The sequence below is a fragment of the Equus caballus genome, chromosome 2 (genome assembly GCF_041296265.1).
Source record: "Equus caballus isolate H_3958 breed thoroughbred chromosome 2, TB-T2T, whole genome shotgun sequence".
NCBI lineage: Eukaryota > Metazoa > Chordata > Mammalia > Perissodactyla > Equidae > Equus > Equus caballus.
The window spans coordinates 21,015,499-21,030,841 of NC_091685.1; the positions used below are offsets into that span (position 1 = coordinate 21,015,499).

The 15,343-nt window shown below is 47.4% G+C and overlaps 1 protein-coding gene and 1 long non-coding RNA gene across 4 annotated transcripts in view; one reads left to right on the forward strand and one right to left on the reverse strand.

Annotated features, from left to right (window-relative positions):
* The first annotated feature begins 131 nt into the window (after window positions 1–131).
* OSCP1 (organic solute carrier partner 1) overlaps window positions 132–15,343 on the forward strand; it is a 25,448-nt gene continuing 10,236 nt past the window's right edge. The window contains exons 1-5 of one of the 2 annotated variants that reach the window (XM_023633387.2): window positions 619–982; window positions 6,059–6,088; window positions 9,517–9,671; window positions 12,722–12,889; window positions 13,427–13,507. In XM_023633387.2, coding sequence (XP_023489155.1) covers window positions 871–982; window positions 6,059–6,088; window positions 9,517–9,671; window positions 12,722–12,889; window positions 13,427–13,507 — 546 coding nt within the window. In that variant the 5' untranslated portion in view covers window positions 619–870. Of the gene's footprint in view, window positions 983–6,058; window positions 6,089–9,516; window positions 9,672–12,721; window positions 12,890–13,426; window positions 13,508–15,343 lie in introns of both variants that reach the window. The other variant, XM_001503624.6, reaches the window with a different exon arrangement.
* LOC102150623 (uncharacterized) overlaps window positions 5,146–15,343 on the reverse strand; it is a 23,823-nt gene continuing 13,625 nt past the window's right edge. The window contains exons 4-8 of one of the 2 annotated variants that reach the window (XR_011431793.1): window positions 10,436–10,527; window positions 9,394–9,518; window positions 8,402–8,657; window positions 6,710–6,792; window positions 5,146–6,174 (exon numbers count right to left, since the gene is read on the reverse strand). This is a non-coding gene — a long non-coding RNA (uncharacterized lncRNA). The remainder of the gene's footprint in view (window positions 6,175–6,709; window positions 6,793–8,401; window positions 8,658–9,393; window positions 9,519–10,435; window positions 10,528–15,343) is intronic. The other variant, XR_011431794.1, reaches the window with a different exon arrangement.

The following is a 15,343-nucleotide window of genomic DNA, read 5'->3' on the forward strand; positions in this document are numbered from 1 at the left end:
TGAAGCTCAAGATGGAGGTGAAGCATCGGGTCACCGTTCTCAAAGCAGAGAAGCGGACGGGCGGCCTGCTGAACGGTGTGCCGTAACGCCCTTAGGAGGGCCGCCGGCACGCACCTGCCGGGGCGGGACACACGTCAACGGTGCTGGCTTGCTACGCGGAGTATGAAAACAGGTGGGGCTTCACTCCGAGTAGCTTTTAGGGAGAAATACAAATAATTCAAGGGCTTCTGGTCCTTCCCTCATCTAAAAGAAGTCAGTTCCCATTTTACTGAGTGCTTTCGTGGCACTCTGCACGGTCTCGTTGTTTCCTCCTTGCATCCCTATGAGGTGGGGGTCACCTTCACTTTACGCCTCAGGAAGCCCAGGCTCAAAGCACCTGCCCAGAGTCACACAGCTAGGCAACAGGCGAGCCGAGACTGGAACCAGCTCCGTCTGTCCGGAGTCCGCTCTAAAGTTTTGCTCGGATTTGCCTCCTGCACGGGCACGCAGCCTGCGGCCGGGCGGGCCCGAGGGTGGTCGTGTGGACAGGGCCGGGCCGGCGCGGAGCCGCCCCTTCCTCCGCACCACAGCCCGCCGGCCGGCCGCCGTACCCCGGCCCCCAGACCCTGCCCGGCCCGCGCCCTTCCGCCGGGGCTCAGGGAACTGCAGCCAGCTTTCCGCGCGCCCCTCCTGCCTCCGACTCGGACCAATCCCCCAGCCCAATAAGCGGCCGCCCCCGGGCGCCTCCCAACAAACAGCCTGCTGATTGGCTCCCTTTGCCGCCCGCCGCGTTGCCCTGGCAACCAGGCCAAAGGGACGCGGCGGCCCCGGCCTCCAAGCCTCCGGCTACAAGCCCCGGGCTCTTCGCCGGCCCTGCTCGCTTCCGGCACCATGTCGGTGCGGACGCTACCGCTGCTCTTCTTGAACTTGGGCGGGGAGATGCTTTACATCCTGGACCAGCGGCTGCGGGCCCAGAACGTCCCGGGAGACAAGGCCCGCAAAGGTGAGAGGCGCCCGGCCCGCACGGCCAGCCCCCGTTACAGGCTGACGTACACCCCTGCACCCTTCGCTCTGACAGGCAGGGACCTTTCTCACAACGCCACAGCCCCATCCAGTCAGAGCCCCGTAAGATTCAAATTCCGCAGAAGATCTTTTCACAGCAGAGGGATTTAATACCCCCATTGGATATTATTAGGGTACCTGACAGCACCCCCCAAATTCCTCATCCCTTCAGATTGAAGAGTTAATTTCCTAATCTCTGTTGACAACTGGTCCCTCCCAAATGTAGGAGTCCCAGCTGCCCACTGCCTGGCAACAGTCTCTGCTAGTCCAGGCATCCTCTTGCCTCAGGAAACAGGTTCTGATTCTCCATGTCTCTGTGTAGTATCCTCCTTCATTAACTGGAGGCCAGTCTTGCTCATTTCAGAAACTATTCCTAGACAGGTAGGGTTATGAAATAACACAGATAAATAAGAAAACATAAGAAAGTCACAGTAGTTGGAAGAGAATGCAGTTGTGGAAATAATTATGTGAGTTTCTAAAATGCAAAATCTGTCTCCCATAAACACCACAGCTAATCGCCAGAATAATGACCACCTAGAACTCTCTGCCACCCTTTTCCTCTGTCTTTTCCTCTTTTCTCAACCGACAGCTGCTTTCACCAAGTTTCCTGGGATTAAGTATAAAAGAAATGTTATATTTCAAAGGAGAGGAAGAAAAGTTGGTGTAAAGGTAACTGACATGGCCACTGATTAAAACATTTATATTCTCTCCAACAGTCTCTGTATGCTCAGCTGATGTTAAACATACATATTCAGATGTTAAGCATACATATTCAGATATTCACTATTGTGTCTGTGCGATTGCTTCCAAGTCCATGCGTGAAGAGAGAAAAAGAACTCCCCATAGCATACCTGCCAGTGAGCTTTCTGAAATGCAAATCTGTCCATCGTCCCCCCTACTTAAAACCGTTTGTCAGCTTTCCACTGCTGCCTGGGTGGAGGCCAAGTCCTTGGCAGGACATTCCAGGGCCCTTCCTGATCAGATCTCTGTCCACCTCTGCAGTCGCACCTCCCACCACTGCCTGCCTTCTACTTTGTATCTTAGTAATACCAGACTGCATGTAGGTCTCCACTTAAAGCATGTTCATTCATGTTTCCATGCTGGTAATCCCCATACTACCCCAAATCCCCCATTTACATGCTAGTCATTTTCCTTCCATCTTGCATTATTCAGCTTAAGAATCATCTTCAGGAAGCCTCTCAACCTGGGGAAAGGGCCTGCGTATACTCCCATGGCACCCCACGCATGCCTCTCTCTACCTTGTCACTGGCCATATTATAGAGAAATGGTCTGTGGACATGGCTGTCTCCCTCATCTTTGTACTCCAGCACCTAGCATAATGCCTAGGGATAAACTGGTGCTCAGTAAATGTTTGTTGAACTGATGATCTAAGTCAGCTGTTTTATGTGATGTTGCCATTTCTTCCTCAAGCAGGTTCTGTTTTCCTTGGTGCCTGGGTTATGTGATTTCATTCCGGCTAATGAGCTGACAGGTAGTTCTTGGGCTGGTAGCCTGTATCTTGGAAGGTGGTGTAAATTAGCAATTAAGAGCATGCTCTCTGGAGTCATACAGATATCGGTCCCAATTCCAGCTTTGCCATTTAACTAGCTTTTTGACTTTGGAGTGTAACCTCTATAAGCCTGTTTCTTTTTCCATAAAATGGAAATAATAATACATACCTTCCAGTGAAGTTGTAAGGATTGAATGAGATCATGTATTTAATGTGTTTAGCACAATGAGCAGCAGGTGCTGTCTTTCAAGAGGCAGTCTGGGCAAGACCTTGTGAATATTAGGGGGCTGACTTCCTTTGTCTTCAGGAGCTGTAGTCCTTCTGGGTTTGCTAGATTCAGTCTTAGGGAATTTCAGCCATCTTTAGTAATTCACACCCACACACTCATTCCATCCACAATTTGGGTGAGTGTCAGGTATCATGTGAGATGCTGGGTGGAGCCTGGTCCAGACTTTCTGTGAATTCACTGGAGGGAGAGCTTTTGATCAGTCTGGTCTAGTAACTGATTCTAAAACTGGGAGATATATCTTCCTAATGACGACAACAAGAAAGATTTAGTAAGCACTTACTGTGTACCAAGGACTTCTCTAAACAACTAACCCCCACGACTATCCTATCATGGAGGTGATTCTACTATCCCCATTTTATAGATGGGGAAACTAAGGCCAACGTGCCCAGGGTTACATAGCGGGTAAGAGGACGAGTAAAGTATTCAAATCCAGGTCGTCAGCCTCCTGCGTTCATACTCTTAACCAATATGTCTGCACTGTACTTCCATACCTGGGGAGACTATCTCAGAATCTTTGAGGGGGTTGAAAGGTCAGGAGAAGATGGAGAGATTTGCAAAGAATATCCAGTATGCACACTGATTTTATAAAAGAAATGACAGAAAGTAGTTGACTGATGGGAGTTTGTCAAAGATAGAGTGAAAAGGCAGAGTAGACAGCGTGGGATTCGAGAAGTTGAGAAACACTCATCTGTTCCAACGTTTGGAGCTGGTGTAACCGCAGGAGCAAGAGCCGCTGTGACAAATCCCCGTGCACAGAGGCCTAGAAAACAGCAGACGTGCTAAACTAGTCTTCATGGAAGCTTTGAATGGAAATCGTATTTCTTCTAGATGTTTTCATTATCTTGCACAACTAATTGGTCTCCTGGAGGCCATCCCGCTCCCGCAGGCCGAAGGTACATATTGCAGTATTTCCCCACGAGGCCTCCTCTGGTTTAGCATTCAACAGAAAGGAAGTGCTCTCTCTGTGGGGCAACTTTTAAGTGTTGCATATTGAATGTTGTCCCACATTTTAAGCATAGCAAGAATAATAAAAGCTGCCTTTGCCTCACTCCCATCCTCTTGAAAATACTCATAAATAAGACCCTCTCACATTTTGTTTACATTCCTCATTTTACAGAAGGGGAAACTGAGGCTTGGAGCCTTTAAGTGATTTTTCTAAGATGGGCGGATCACAGTGGAATACTGAGCAACCAAATGGTGGTGAGGTTCTGTTTTTGTGTTTCTAGTTCCAGTCTAACAGGCAGCTCTGGATAGCCTTGGGCCTGCCTCCCACTCAAATATAACCGAAGTGGAATTGTCACAAATAAGGCATCTGGACTAATAATAGAAAAATAGGGCATCGTTTACCTTCCCCTGGATCCCGAGGAGGAAAGGGGCTGGGAGCGCACAGCACTACAGAGACCTCTGCTGGAGCGGAGCATCATTACCCGCGGGCATGCCTCTGCCAGCTCCACTTTGTCAGCAGCAGGTAGTCACTGTGGCTTAGGGTAGGTGAGGCCCTTTGCAGCTCCACTGTTCCCAAACACACCTTCAAGAGGATGGTAACTCCATCTCTCTGAATTCCCACAAGCCTATCAGGCAAGACCACCTAGCAAATAAATGCTACAGAGGGGCCAGCCCGATGGCACAGCGGTTAAGTTCACACATTCCACTTGGGTGGCCTGGGGGTCGCCGGTTCAGATCCCAGGTGTGGACCTAGAACTGCTTGTCAAGCCGCACTTTGGGAGGTGTCCCCACATATAAAGTAGAGGAAGATGGGCACGCAGGTTAGCTCCGGGCCAGTCTTCCTCAGCAAAAAGAGGAGGATTGGCAGCAGATGTTAGCTTAGAGGTAATCTTCCTCAAAAAAAATTTTTTTAATGATGGATAAATAAATAAATAAATAAATGCTACAGGAAGATAGAAGATATGGACGTTATGCCAAAGAAGCCAGTGTCTGCTTTCTTGGTGCTCTTCCCCAATGTTTTCTCTCCAAAAGCTTGCGACTCTTGTGGGAGAAAGATCGCAAATTTCCCCAGAAGAGTGTGACCTTGCAATGGGAACCCTTTGCAGCCCGTTAGAGCGTGGCGCTGACTGTGCCCTCAGACTGGTCTCATGGGAGCTGTCAGTAATGTGTACTGAAGGCACATACGCGCTTTGATTATAACTTCAGAAATCACCTCTGAAACAATCTAGTGCAAGCTTTCCAAAAGAGACCATTCAGTACAAAACGTTTTTAAAATGTGGACATGTGTAGAACTCTGTGTATCTGGGGGTGGTTTTTCTAGATTGAAATCTCCCGCAAAAAATGAAGAAACGAAAAAAAGTCATCTTTCATCTTTTATGGGTATTCTCCAAAGTTCTGCGGTAGAGAAAGCAGAGCTGGAAGAGAAGGCAGCCAAGTGCTTGATGGGTGTTGCCCATCTCATCCCTACAGCAACCCTAGGAGGGAGGTGCGATTATGATCCCCATTGTACAGATGAAGAAACTGAGGCTAACCAAGTTGCTTGGAGTTACATAGCTAGTAAGTGATAGAGCCAGGTCTCAACCATAAAGGGTCTTGCTTCTCACAAGATTTCTCTAGCCAAGTACATTTTTCCTTATTTGGTCTCCTCTTGGCATCTCCCTGACTGCCTCTGTCCTCAGGAGCTTTCTTGACAGTGGTCCCATCATTACTTCCCTCTTTTTACATGGAAGTCATGCATCTATATATAAAACTAAATCAGAAACAAATAGACAATTTTTTTCCTTTTAGTTTACATTTCAAGTTTTCTAATTTGACAGTTCCATCTGTACTCTAGAAAGGGAAATCTTACATTAATAAAACATCAGGTTTTACAAAAAGAAAATCCTTTCTCGACCTGTTCTTGGAATTATTCTTTCTCAGGGAAGTTAGTGTTTTTAAAGGCCTTCTTTTGAATGAGGTGTATTCTCATAGCATGGGAGAGGATGACTTCTCGAGCCTGTCAAGATAAACCCCGGGGTGGCTGGTCCTCCTGAGCTCCTCTCTTCCTGGGCCACTCTCTATAAGATATTGCCTCCCTAGGGCTTTTTTGGAACTTGTTATTTATCCATCATCCTTTAAAAGTTTCAAATGGAAGGCGGGGGTTCGCATTAGACATCACTGCAAACATGAAAAATAAGGTTTCATAGACCAGATAATTGGCATTTTAAAAGCCTCCTTGGAAATAATGCTCTTCCTTCATGAACTGGTGTTTTCTTTTTCTCTGCTTCGTGTAGATGAGTGGACAGAGGCGGACAGAGGACGAGGTATGCTGTCTCTGGGCTGCATGTGTGCAGGCTGCATCCACAGGTTCACTCAGTCCTTCATCACTGGGGCTTCAAGTGGGACCACTCTGCATATTTCAAAGTAAAAAATAGGCATGAGTTTCTCTTTAGGCGAGACGTTGGTTACACATTTGAATCTTTTACTTCAATAAATACCACGTGTAAGATGAAAACCAGACAAACTTTGGTAAAAGGACCATATTGCACCCGAGGTATTTGTCTCTTTTCATCAGTTCCAAGTGTTGCAGGGACAACTGGGGCAGTAGCTGCACTTCTGGGTAGGTTGTCCTATTTGGTAGCCCTTAAAACAATTCTTTGATAGTATCATGTCACCAAAGAATTGTGTTTCAACATGAGTGACCCTCCCTGAGCCATTCTTCTTAGCACACTGAGATAGCTGTTGAGCAACCGAGAAAAATGGAAGCATGTGACTGCATGGCTGCCAGGGCTGCGGGCAGAAGGCATGATTTCATGCATGCGGTATGACTGTGTCATGCCAAATCTTCCATTCCCCGTCACCTACAACTAGCAGCAAACCTGAGAAAGTTGCCGATCCCTCAGAATAACACCTTAGCCTTTCTCGCCTTTAAATGTCACGAGTACCTGCCATCATTTGACATTGGGGTGCAGTTTGTGCATGTCTTCGGTCGTCGTCCTCCATATATGCTCTCATCACACTGAGTATGCTAAGGGGATAACATACATGATACGTAAGAGCACAGGCTTTAGAATCAAACAGCCCCTTCTAACTTCAACTCCACCACCAGCTGAGTGACCTTGGTCTTGAACCTCTCTACGACTCAGTGTTCCTCCTCGATAGAATAAGGATAGTTCAGAGCTGCCTTGGGATTTAAATGAGATAGTTCATGGAAAGTTCTAAGCTCAGAGCCTAGAACATAGTAAGGCTTTGAGAGGTGGTAACCATCCAAAAGCAGTAGCTTCTCTCTTTTACCCTTGGTTCCAAATTGCGTGTTCCCATAAACAATTAGATTTATAGCAAAGATCGTTGGTAAAAACTCAGTTGCTTTCATCAAGCGAATTATTTCATCAGGCCAGGCTCAAAGAAAAGCCCAATCGAGGTACATGCTATACTTTTATTATATTTCACAACCATCTTTTGCCACTTCTCTTGAGCAATTTTTGGCCCACCTCTTGACTCACGACAGAATTTCAGGCAAGACGTGTGGATTTTGAAGGCTTTTTGTATACGTAGTTGAATCACTGGAATTTATTTTAACTTAAGCATTCAGAAATGAGCAGAAACTGACTTCCTAATCTGAACCCAGGACTAGAAGCCTGATATATTAAGAATTCAGTTACTAAACCTTCTGACGCACCTGAGAGAAATCGCTTCCTGACGAAATCTGGCTCCCAGTGCATTCCTGCCTCGTGAAATTATGCAAAGCTCATGTGGGTCCCAAAAACTAACACCAAGACAGGCTAACAGAGCCGGTTAAAACCATTTCTCAGGGGCCGGCTCCGTGGCCAAGTGGTTAAGTTCGCGCGCTCCGCTGTGGCGGCCCAGGGTTCGGATCCTGGGCGCGGACGTGGCACCGCTCGTCAGGCCACATTGAGGCGGCGTCCCACATCCCACAACTAGAAGAACCTGCAACTAAGATATACAACTATGTACAGGGGGGTTTGGGGGAGATAAAGCAGAAAAAAAAAAAAAAGATTGCCAACAGTTGTTAGCCCAGGTGCCAATCTTAAAAAAAAGCCATTTCTCGGGTTTAGAAATGGGCTGCTTCTCTAGGGCAAGGACGTCTCCTCTCTCTCTTTGTCCCGGTGTTTCTCTCAGTGTCTGGTACCTAGCAGGCCCGTCTCGAGCAGGTGCTAGGTGAAGCACACTGTGAGATGTAAGCCTGTTCATTTGTGCCCCCATTTTCTTTCCAAAGAGTTAAATGAGAGGTGGGAGCCCTGGGTGCCGGGGCCCAACTGTAACACTGCCGTTTCCTCTTCGGGGGCATTTGTGTTCACAGCTCTGCCCACAGGGACACGGCCTGCCACCCTCTCTTTCCAACAGGTGAACTTTCTGGACCTTCTCTTGCAGGGAGCCATGGTGATATGTAGCTTTTTCACTTCCCAGGGGAAAGGCTTCGTTTTGCTTTTTAGTTTGCCAGAGCACCTAACAATCACCTTGGGATTTTCTTTCTTTTAGAACTGATTTATTTGGGCCTAAGCTATTTTCCTTGATCCTGCCAAGGGCTCAAAGACGCTAGAGAAACGCCCCAGCCCCTAGAGGACTGGGAGTTATTTGTGAGCGTTAGCATAATCAGAGCTGATGGGATTCTTTACCTTGGATTCTTCCTCTTTGGCACTCCTTCCTGGCCTATAAGTCTGTGGAAAATTCTTCAGATTCTCTCTTTTGAGGCCTCTGGGTGGCTTTTCAGTTGCACCTGTTTCCTTGCAAATTGTGCATTTTATAAGGGCTGCGGTGAGAAAAACGTTGGAAACCCCGGTCTATTGCAGATCCTTGCTTATTTGGGTCCAAGGCAAAAGGCCATGCATGCGGCAAACCTGGAAGAGCCCCTCCGTCTCCAAGCTGTCCACGCTGGGGAAATGTTAGCGCACATTAAGGGCAAGCTGCAGTGGGTTTTCCTAGCGCTCAGCTAATGTATTTGAGTAGCACAAAATATCTAGGTATTAAATAATTAAGTATTATTTATTATTAAATAATAATCTATCCGAATGAGTGAATGAAGAACTAGAACTATAAATTCTTTGGTTGGCACCTGCCTTAGGACCTTTTCTTCTCTCCAGATGGAAATTTTCCATTTGAGCAACAGTGCGAGACACGTCACTACAGTGACACTGCTACAGTGTCATAGCAATATTAGAGATGAAATGTAGGAATTAAGCCATTCTAAAGTGGGACTCACCTGAAGTGCATGTCTTATAGAAACATTAGAAATGTTTTAATCTCTAACCATTTCATAAAATGTTTTGAAAAAAAGAGAATCAATTACCATTATTGGTCCCATTTTTATAAAATTTAATTTTAAAGTAAAAATGTTATAGATTTGCTAAACAAACAAACAAAAAAGAGTGATGCTGTTTCTCGTCTTAAGGAAGATTCTGATCTACAATGCTTATAGGAATCTTTTTTAAAGAAATGTTTCCCCTGTAAAGTGAGATAATATATGTAAAAGTGGTTCGTGACCTCTGAGGCACAGCACATTTGTACACTGTCACGTTTCTGTTTGCTCTGCGATGGTCTCATAAAGCACTCGGGACCCCGCTTTCTATTGGGACACCTGTGTGGTTTCTCCCCAGGGAGCAGGTCTCACCCAGCACGTCAGCATCCCCATTCTGCGTAGGCCCAACTCCTCCGTTCCATTCGCACGGAGAGCGTTTCCTGAAGAAGGCTTCCTCCAGTACCGTGCTCGGCTGTATTCTCTCTGTTTCTGCAGTTCTGAATGACATCGTCTCAACCATGTTCAATCGGAAGTTTATGGAGGAATTGTTCAAACCCCAGGAGCTCTACTCCAAGAAGGCCCTGAGGACTGTCTACGACCGCCTGGCTCATGCCTCCATCATAAGACTGAACCAGGCCAGCATGGACAAGGTGAGCGGACGGCTGCCTCTGTGGCTGGTCATAGACTGGAGTCAAATGAGATGATGTATGCAATGGTGCCTTGCCAAAAAATGGCACTCATAAATATTAGTTGTTACTGAGTTTCAGAGTGGGGAAGGACCTCAGAAGTCATCCACACCAGCCCCTCTGTTGTTCCACCTGCCCGAAGAGGACTGGTGTTTATGCCCATATTTTTGAACACCTTAGCCCAATACAAGAGCTCAACCCTGAAAACTTTAATTCCCCTTCATTCCTGACAAATGTCAGCTCTGCACTGAGGAAACCAGGCATTTGTTAAAGCAAATTCAAAACTGCTCGGTCTTTACTTGTAACATGAACATATCTGTTTCTTTGGGAAACAAATTATTAGGGCATTCTTATTTTAAAAATAATTTCAAATAAATAAATGGCAGAGGATAGACAAATTTCCTATTCAGAAGAATTCAAATAATTTATGTAGATGCTCTGCCGTCAAGAAAGGAGAGCATAACTCCCTACTCCTTGCGTGGGGGCCGCACTTAGTGACTTCCTTCAAAGAGGACAGTTTGGAAAGGGGGAAAAGCAGTTAATGGTACAGTGGAGAAAGTGACAGATACGACCTCAGCCATGTGCTGAAGGTCAGCATTGGCAGAGAGAAGTCATGTTGGAGGTATGTGTCCTGATATGATGTGATGAGGATGGCACTTTACCCCTCTTATCGTCCTCCCCAAACCCACCACCCCCGTCTAACCATGAGGAAAAAATCAGACAGATACCATCCGGAGGTCATGTTACAAAATTCCCGAGCAGTACTCAGAGGCCACCAAAAACAAGGAAAGGCAGAGAAACTGTCACGGACGCGAGGAGCCTAGGGAGACATGACAACTAAATGTAATTGGTCATTACAGAGATCCTCAAACAGAAATAGGGCATTAGGGGAGAATTCATGAAATCTCAATAAAATACGAACTTCAGTTAATTTAAAAATCATCATCATAATAATTCCTTTTCCATTTTTTCCATTATATGGATTTTTAAAAAATCATGAGGCCTGACAGTGGATGCTGGGTGTGCAAAATCAATGCTCACTTATTGCTGGCCCCTGGGAACCTCAGGGAAACAGACCGCCTTTAACTGTGCCCCCTACCTCCTGCCACTTACCTCTGGAAAGTTGCTTTATCTCCCTGAGCCTCCACTTCCTCATCTATAAAATGGGGGTCATCATAGCTACTTCATCAGTGCTGGGAGGATTAAGCGGGAAACATACACGTATGATGACATGCCTAGGCCTGGCACAGAGTAGGTGTTCGATAAGTGCGAATTATCTTCTCTGCTCTGCTTGCTCTTCTCCCTCCGCCTTTAAGAAGGTTTAACTTTCCATAGACAAATGACACAGAAGATTAAATGGGATCAAATGAGGTAACATATATAAATGTGCTTGGTACATGATGGTAGTACACGGTACAACAGATGGCAGTGGTTATATTTTCAACCCTGACTCAGACGAGTCCATAACTTCTCTCCTAAACTGGTTTCTCCTGTCCCCCGTGCCCCAGTCTTCCCTGCCTCCGTCAGCAGCAGCATCCTTCTCCCAGGCGCTAAGTTGAACGTGCTGTAGTCATTTGGCCAGCCCTCATCTTCATCCCCCACATCTAGTCACATCGTCACCATATACTCACAGCCTCTCCTTCTAAGTACCACATGCTCTTCTTTTCCCTGCCTTTTCCGTTCCCACCATCTTTATTCCAGGCCTTAAGTCTGGATTACTCCAACAAAGTGTTTTTCATTCATGTAATCAATGGATATTATTGCAAACCTACTAGGAGCCAGGTACCAGCTAGTCTCCCTGACTGCAGTCTCTCCCTTCTCTCACATCTCATTATTGCCAGACTGACTCATCTTGGTTAATCACCACTTTTATCATGTCGGCTCAGAAAACTTCAATAGCCCCCTAATTTCTTTATTTCCCACCATCCCCGACATTATCTGTCCTCTCCGGCCAGGCTGTTCTCCTCATTCTCCCAGGAAAATAGCATACTCAATGCTGCCTCCAGGCCCTCACGCATGCTGTTCCCCTCAACCAGAATGCCTTTCCTCTCCCTCAGCCCATTTGAACCATATCACTGCCTTCTTCTTCCAGAAAGCCTGTCTTTACTACTTTGGTCCTCACCAATTTCTCGCCTCTTGTCATTCATGGACGGTCATACCATCCATGGCGCCTGTTGATATCTTCTTAAGTATTGTTCATCATTTAAGATTGTTCTTACACAGTTGTCGAACTTTACGCTTGCCACTTTCGCACATATCCTCTCATTTCCTACTCTCAGCAGCTCTGCAATGACAGGAAATTAGGGAGTATTTTTATAGATGAGAAAATTGAGGCTCAGAGAGGTGAAGAGGCTTGGCCAGCGCCATCCAGCAAGTCAGCAGCAATGGAGGGCTTGAAGTCGGGATTTTGCTCTCCAAGTTCAGCACCAGTTCAGGGCCCCACAGCTGCTGATACTGTTTCAAACGTGTTCCATCAGCAATACAGAGAAGCTGACCAGAAGTCCTGGTTTGCCCAGGAATGCCCTGGTTTACTCCTGTTATCCTGGCTTAATTACTAATATCACCCCCTTTTACTCTCAAAAGTGTCTTGGTTTTGAGCCAGCCCAGTGGCCAAGTGGATAGGTTCGTGCAGTCTGCTTCAGCGGCCCAGAATTTGCCAGTTCAGATCCTGGGCATGGACCTACACACCACTCATCAAGCCATGCTGTGGCAGCATCCCACATAGAAGAACGAGAATGACTTACAACTAGGATATACAGCTATGCACTGGGGGGCTCTGGGGAGAAAAAAAAAAGAGGAAGGTTGGCCACAGATGTTAGCTCAGGGCCACTCTTCCTCACAAAGAAAAAACAAAAAAGTGGCTTGGTTTGGGTGATAGCTGACATGGTTGTCCGAGCTGTATGATATGCCCAGAACTGGTTTTCATTCAGTGAGTGCTTGACTGAATCATTGTTTGGAGGTTCTGACATCTGCTCTTACGATCCTATTTATTTTGTTCGTGTATGGGTTGGCAGCTCTATGACCTGATGACTGTGGCTTTCAAATATCAAGTCTTGATGTGTCCCCGTCCCAAGGATGTGTTGCTGGTCACGTTCAATCATTTAGATGCCATCAAGGGGCTCATCCGAGACTCCCCAGCCATCCTGAATCAGGTCGATGAGACTTTCCAGCAGCTGACTGAGGTAAGCGCATTGTCAGCTTCTCACCTTTCAGGCCTGGTACTTGCTCTCATTCCTCAGTTAAGAGCGGGCAGATCCTATGACAGAGAGAACAAGATGAGGAATGGCAAAGCCTGCCGCACTCCCAGAAAATTCTGAAGATCTATAAGTGTCCATTTTGGTACTGCAATTGGCGTTACCATCTTATGCCCTCTTACTGTTGCTTTCAGAATTGGAAGGCAATGATACTGAGCATGGTCATTTTCTCCTAACTCTTCTGAAAGAGAGTTGCTGGTTGATGTTATGCTAAGTCCTGAGGAACAGCCTCTCCAGGTCTGTGGGGACCGGGAGAGGTGAGGTGTACCCCACTCAGGTGTGGCATAAGGGGGTTTTTCATTAGTGAGGGAGCGGGGCTGGCTCTCCTGCTGTCCTTCTCACCCCATCAGCTGAGTCCTCTCCTTGCTATCAGCTCCCATCCCTGAGCGCCCACCACCCCTGCCTGTCTGCACTCTCATCTCGCCTCTGAAAGTGAAGTGCTTCTTTCTGCCTTGGCTCCGGCAGGTATATGGGGGTCTCTCTGCGGGGGAGTTCCAGCTGATCCGGCAGACACTCCTCATCTTCTTCCAGGATCTGCACATCCGGGTGAGTGCACGGGCAGCCCTGGGAGCGCCATGCCACTGCAGTCCTCGGGAAACGGGGTGCCGACTGGTCAGGCAGACAAGGGCTGAAATTCTGCGCAGTTGGTGATGTCCTCGGTGTTTGGCTCCATGATGATAAGCTTTCTGATAACAAATCTCAGCAATTTTGAAGTGGACCAAGGAACACAATGGTGCTGCCATTCCTTCCCAGTTACCTTCCGTGTTTCTTTAAAATACGGTTTCTCCCCTTGCTTCTCCAGAGGAAATGTACTCTCAAGGCCTCCAGCCTAAGATCAATTCCAAAGCCTTTTCCTAGCCGTTAGCATCCTGGACCTCTCCAGGGTCTGACACCATCAGGGGGCTGCCCTCCTCCTCCACGAGACTCTCACCTTTCCTGGACTTCATGGTGCCAGACCATCCTGGCCTTCCCTCACCTCTCCCGCCTCTATGCCTGCCACTCCTTCCTCTCCCTCCTCCTGTCTCCAAACCTTCCTCCTCCTGCCTCCACCCCTCCCCTCTGTTTAGGAATTCTCTTTCCTACCCCTTTCCAACTCCGTCAGCCAGGACTCCTGAGTCTAGCGTCTGCTCTGGCCTCACCCAGCCCTGCCGTCCCGACCCACATCTCCCCACCTGCCTGCTGAGTGCCTACACTTAGTGCCTACAGCTGAATGTCTGTGGCCAAACTAACCTCTGAAATTCAAGTCCTGCCTCAACTTCCTGATTTCCTCTGAGGGCACCACCGTTCCTTCACTCACCCGCCTCAGAACCAGAGCGTCACCGTTGATTCCCCTTCTCTGACCTTCTCATTGCTTCTAGACCCGTAGAGTCTACCTTTTCCATCTCCACACCCTCCTTTCCACTCCTACTGCCACCAGCCTAGCCCAGGCCCTTGTATTCTGGTTGGCTATTGCCTCCCAATTGACCCTGCCTCCCCCCGTCATGCCTACTCCAGACAATTCTGCACCCTAACTTTTTTTTTAAGATTGGCACCTAAGCTAACAACTGTTGCCAATCTTCTTCTTTTTTTTTCTGCTTTTTCTCCCCAAATGCCCCCAGTACATAGGTGTATATTTTAGTTGCGGATCCTTCTAGTTGTGGCATGTGGGACGCCTCAGCGTGGCCTGAATGGTGCCATGTCGGCTCCCAGGATCCAAACTGGTGAAACCCTGGGCTGCTGAAGCAGAGCACATGAACTTAACCACTCGGCCCCAGGTCCAGCCCCTACACCCGAACTTTTAAAACACATTTCTGAGCTTCTGAATTTGGGGCCTGTCTCTCTTGGACAGAACTTTGCTTCTTCCCACAATTTAACGCACAGATGTGGGAATGACGGTCTGAAACGGCCAAAGCAGCAGAGGCCCCAGAGTCAAGCACACTTGCGTTCGAGCCCCAGCTCCAGCCAGCTCCACGAACAGGCAAATTGCTGCTCTTGAGCCTTAGCTGCTGCTTCTGAAAAACGGAATTGAAAATACCTAATGTAGCGTTTGCTGGGAGGGTTAACTGAAGCAGCGTGTGTGTTTGCTTGTACGTGTGTGGCACAGAGTGCTCTGGAAAGACAAGAGGCTGGTCGCAGCGGTTGCCTGCTGGGAGTGGGGACCTGCGTGAAGGACAGGGAGGGGAGAGAGACTTGTGTTCCATCGTATACCCTTTGAATTTTGTGCATGTGCATGTGTAACACAGTCACAAAATAAAATTCAAACAAAAGGAGAAATAGAATGTGGTTAGTGCCTGGTTGTTATTTCCCTTTCCTGGACCATGAAAGACAAGTAGATTTCAACTCTGAGGCCAGTTTTATTGTTAACTCTCGTGAACAATTTTACTTGCTATGGATGGAGCAATA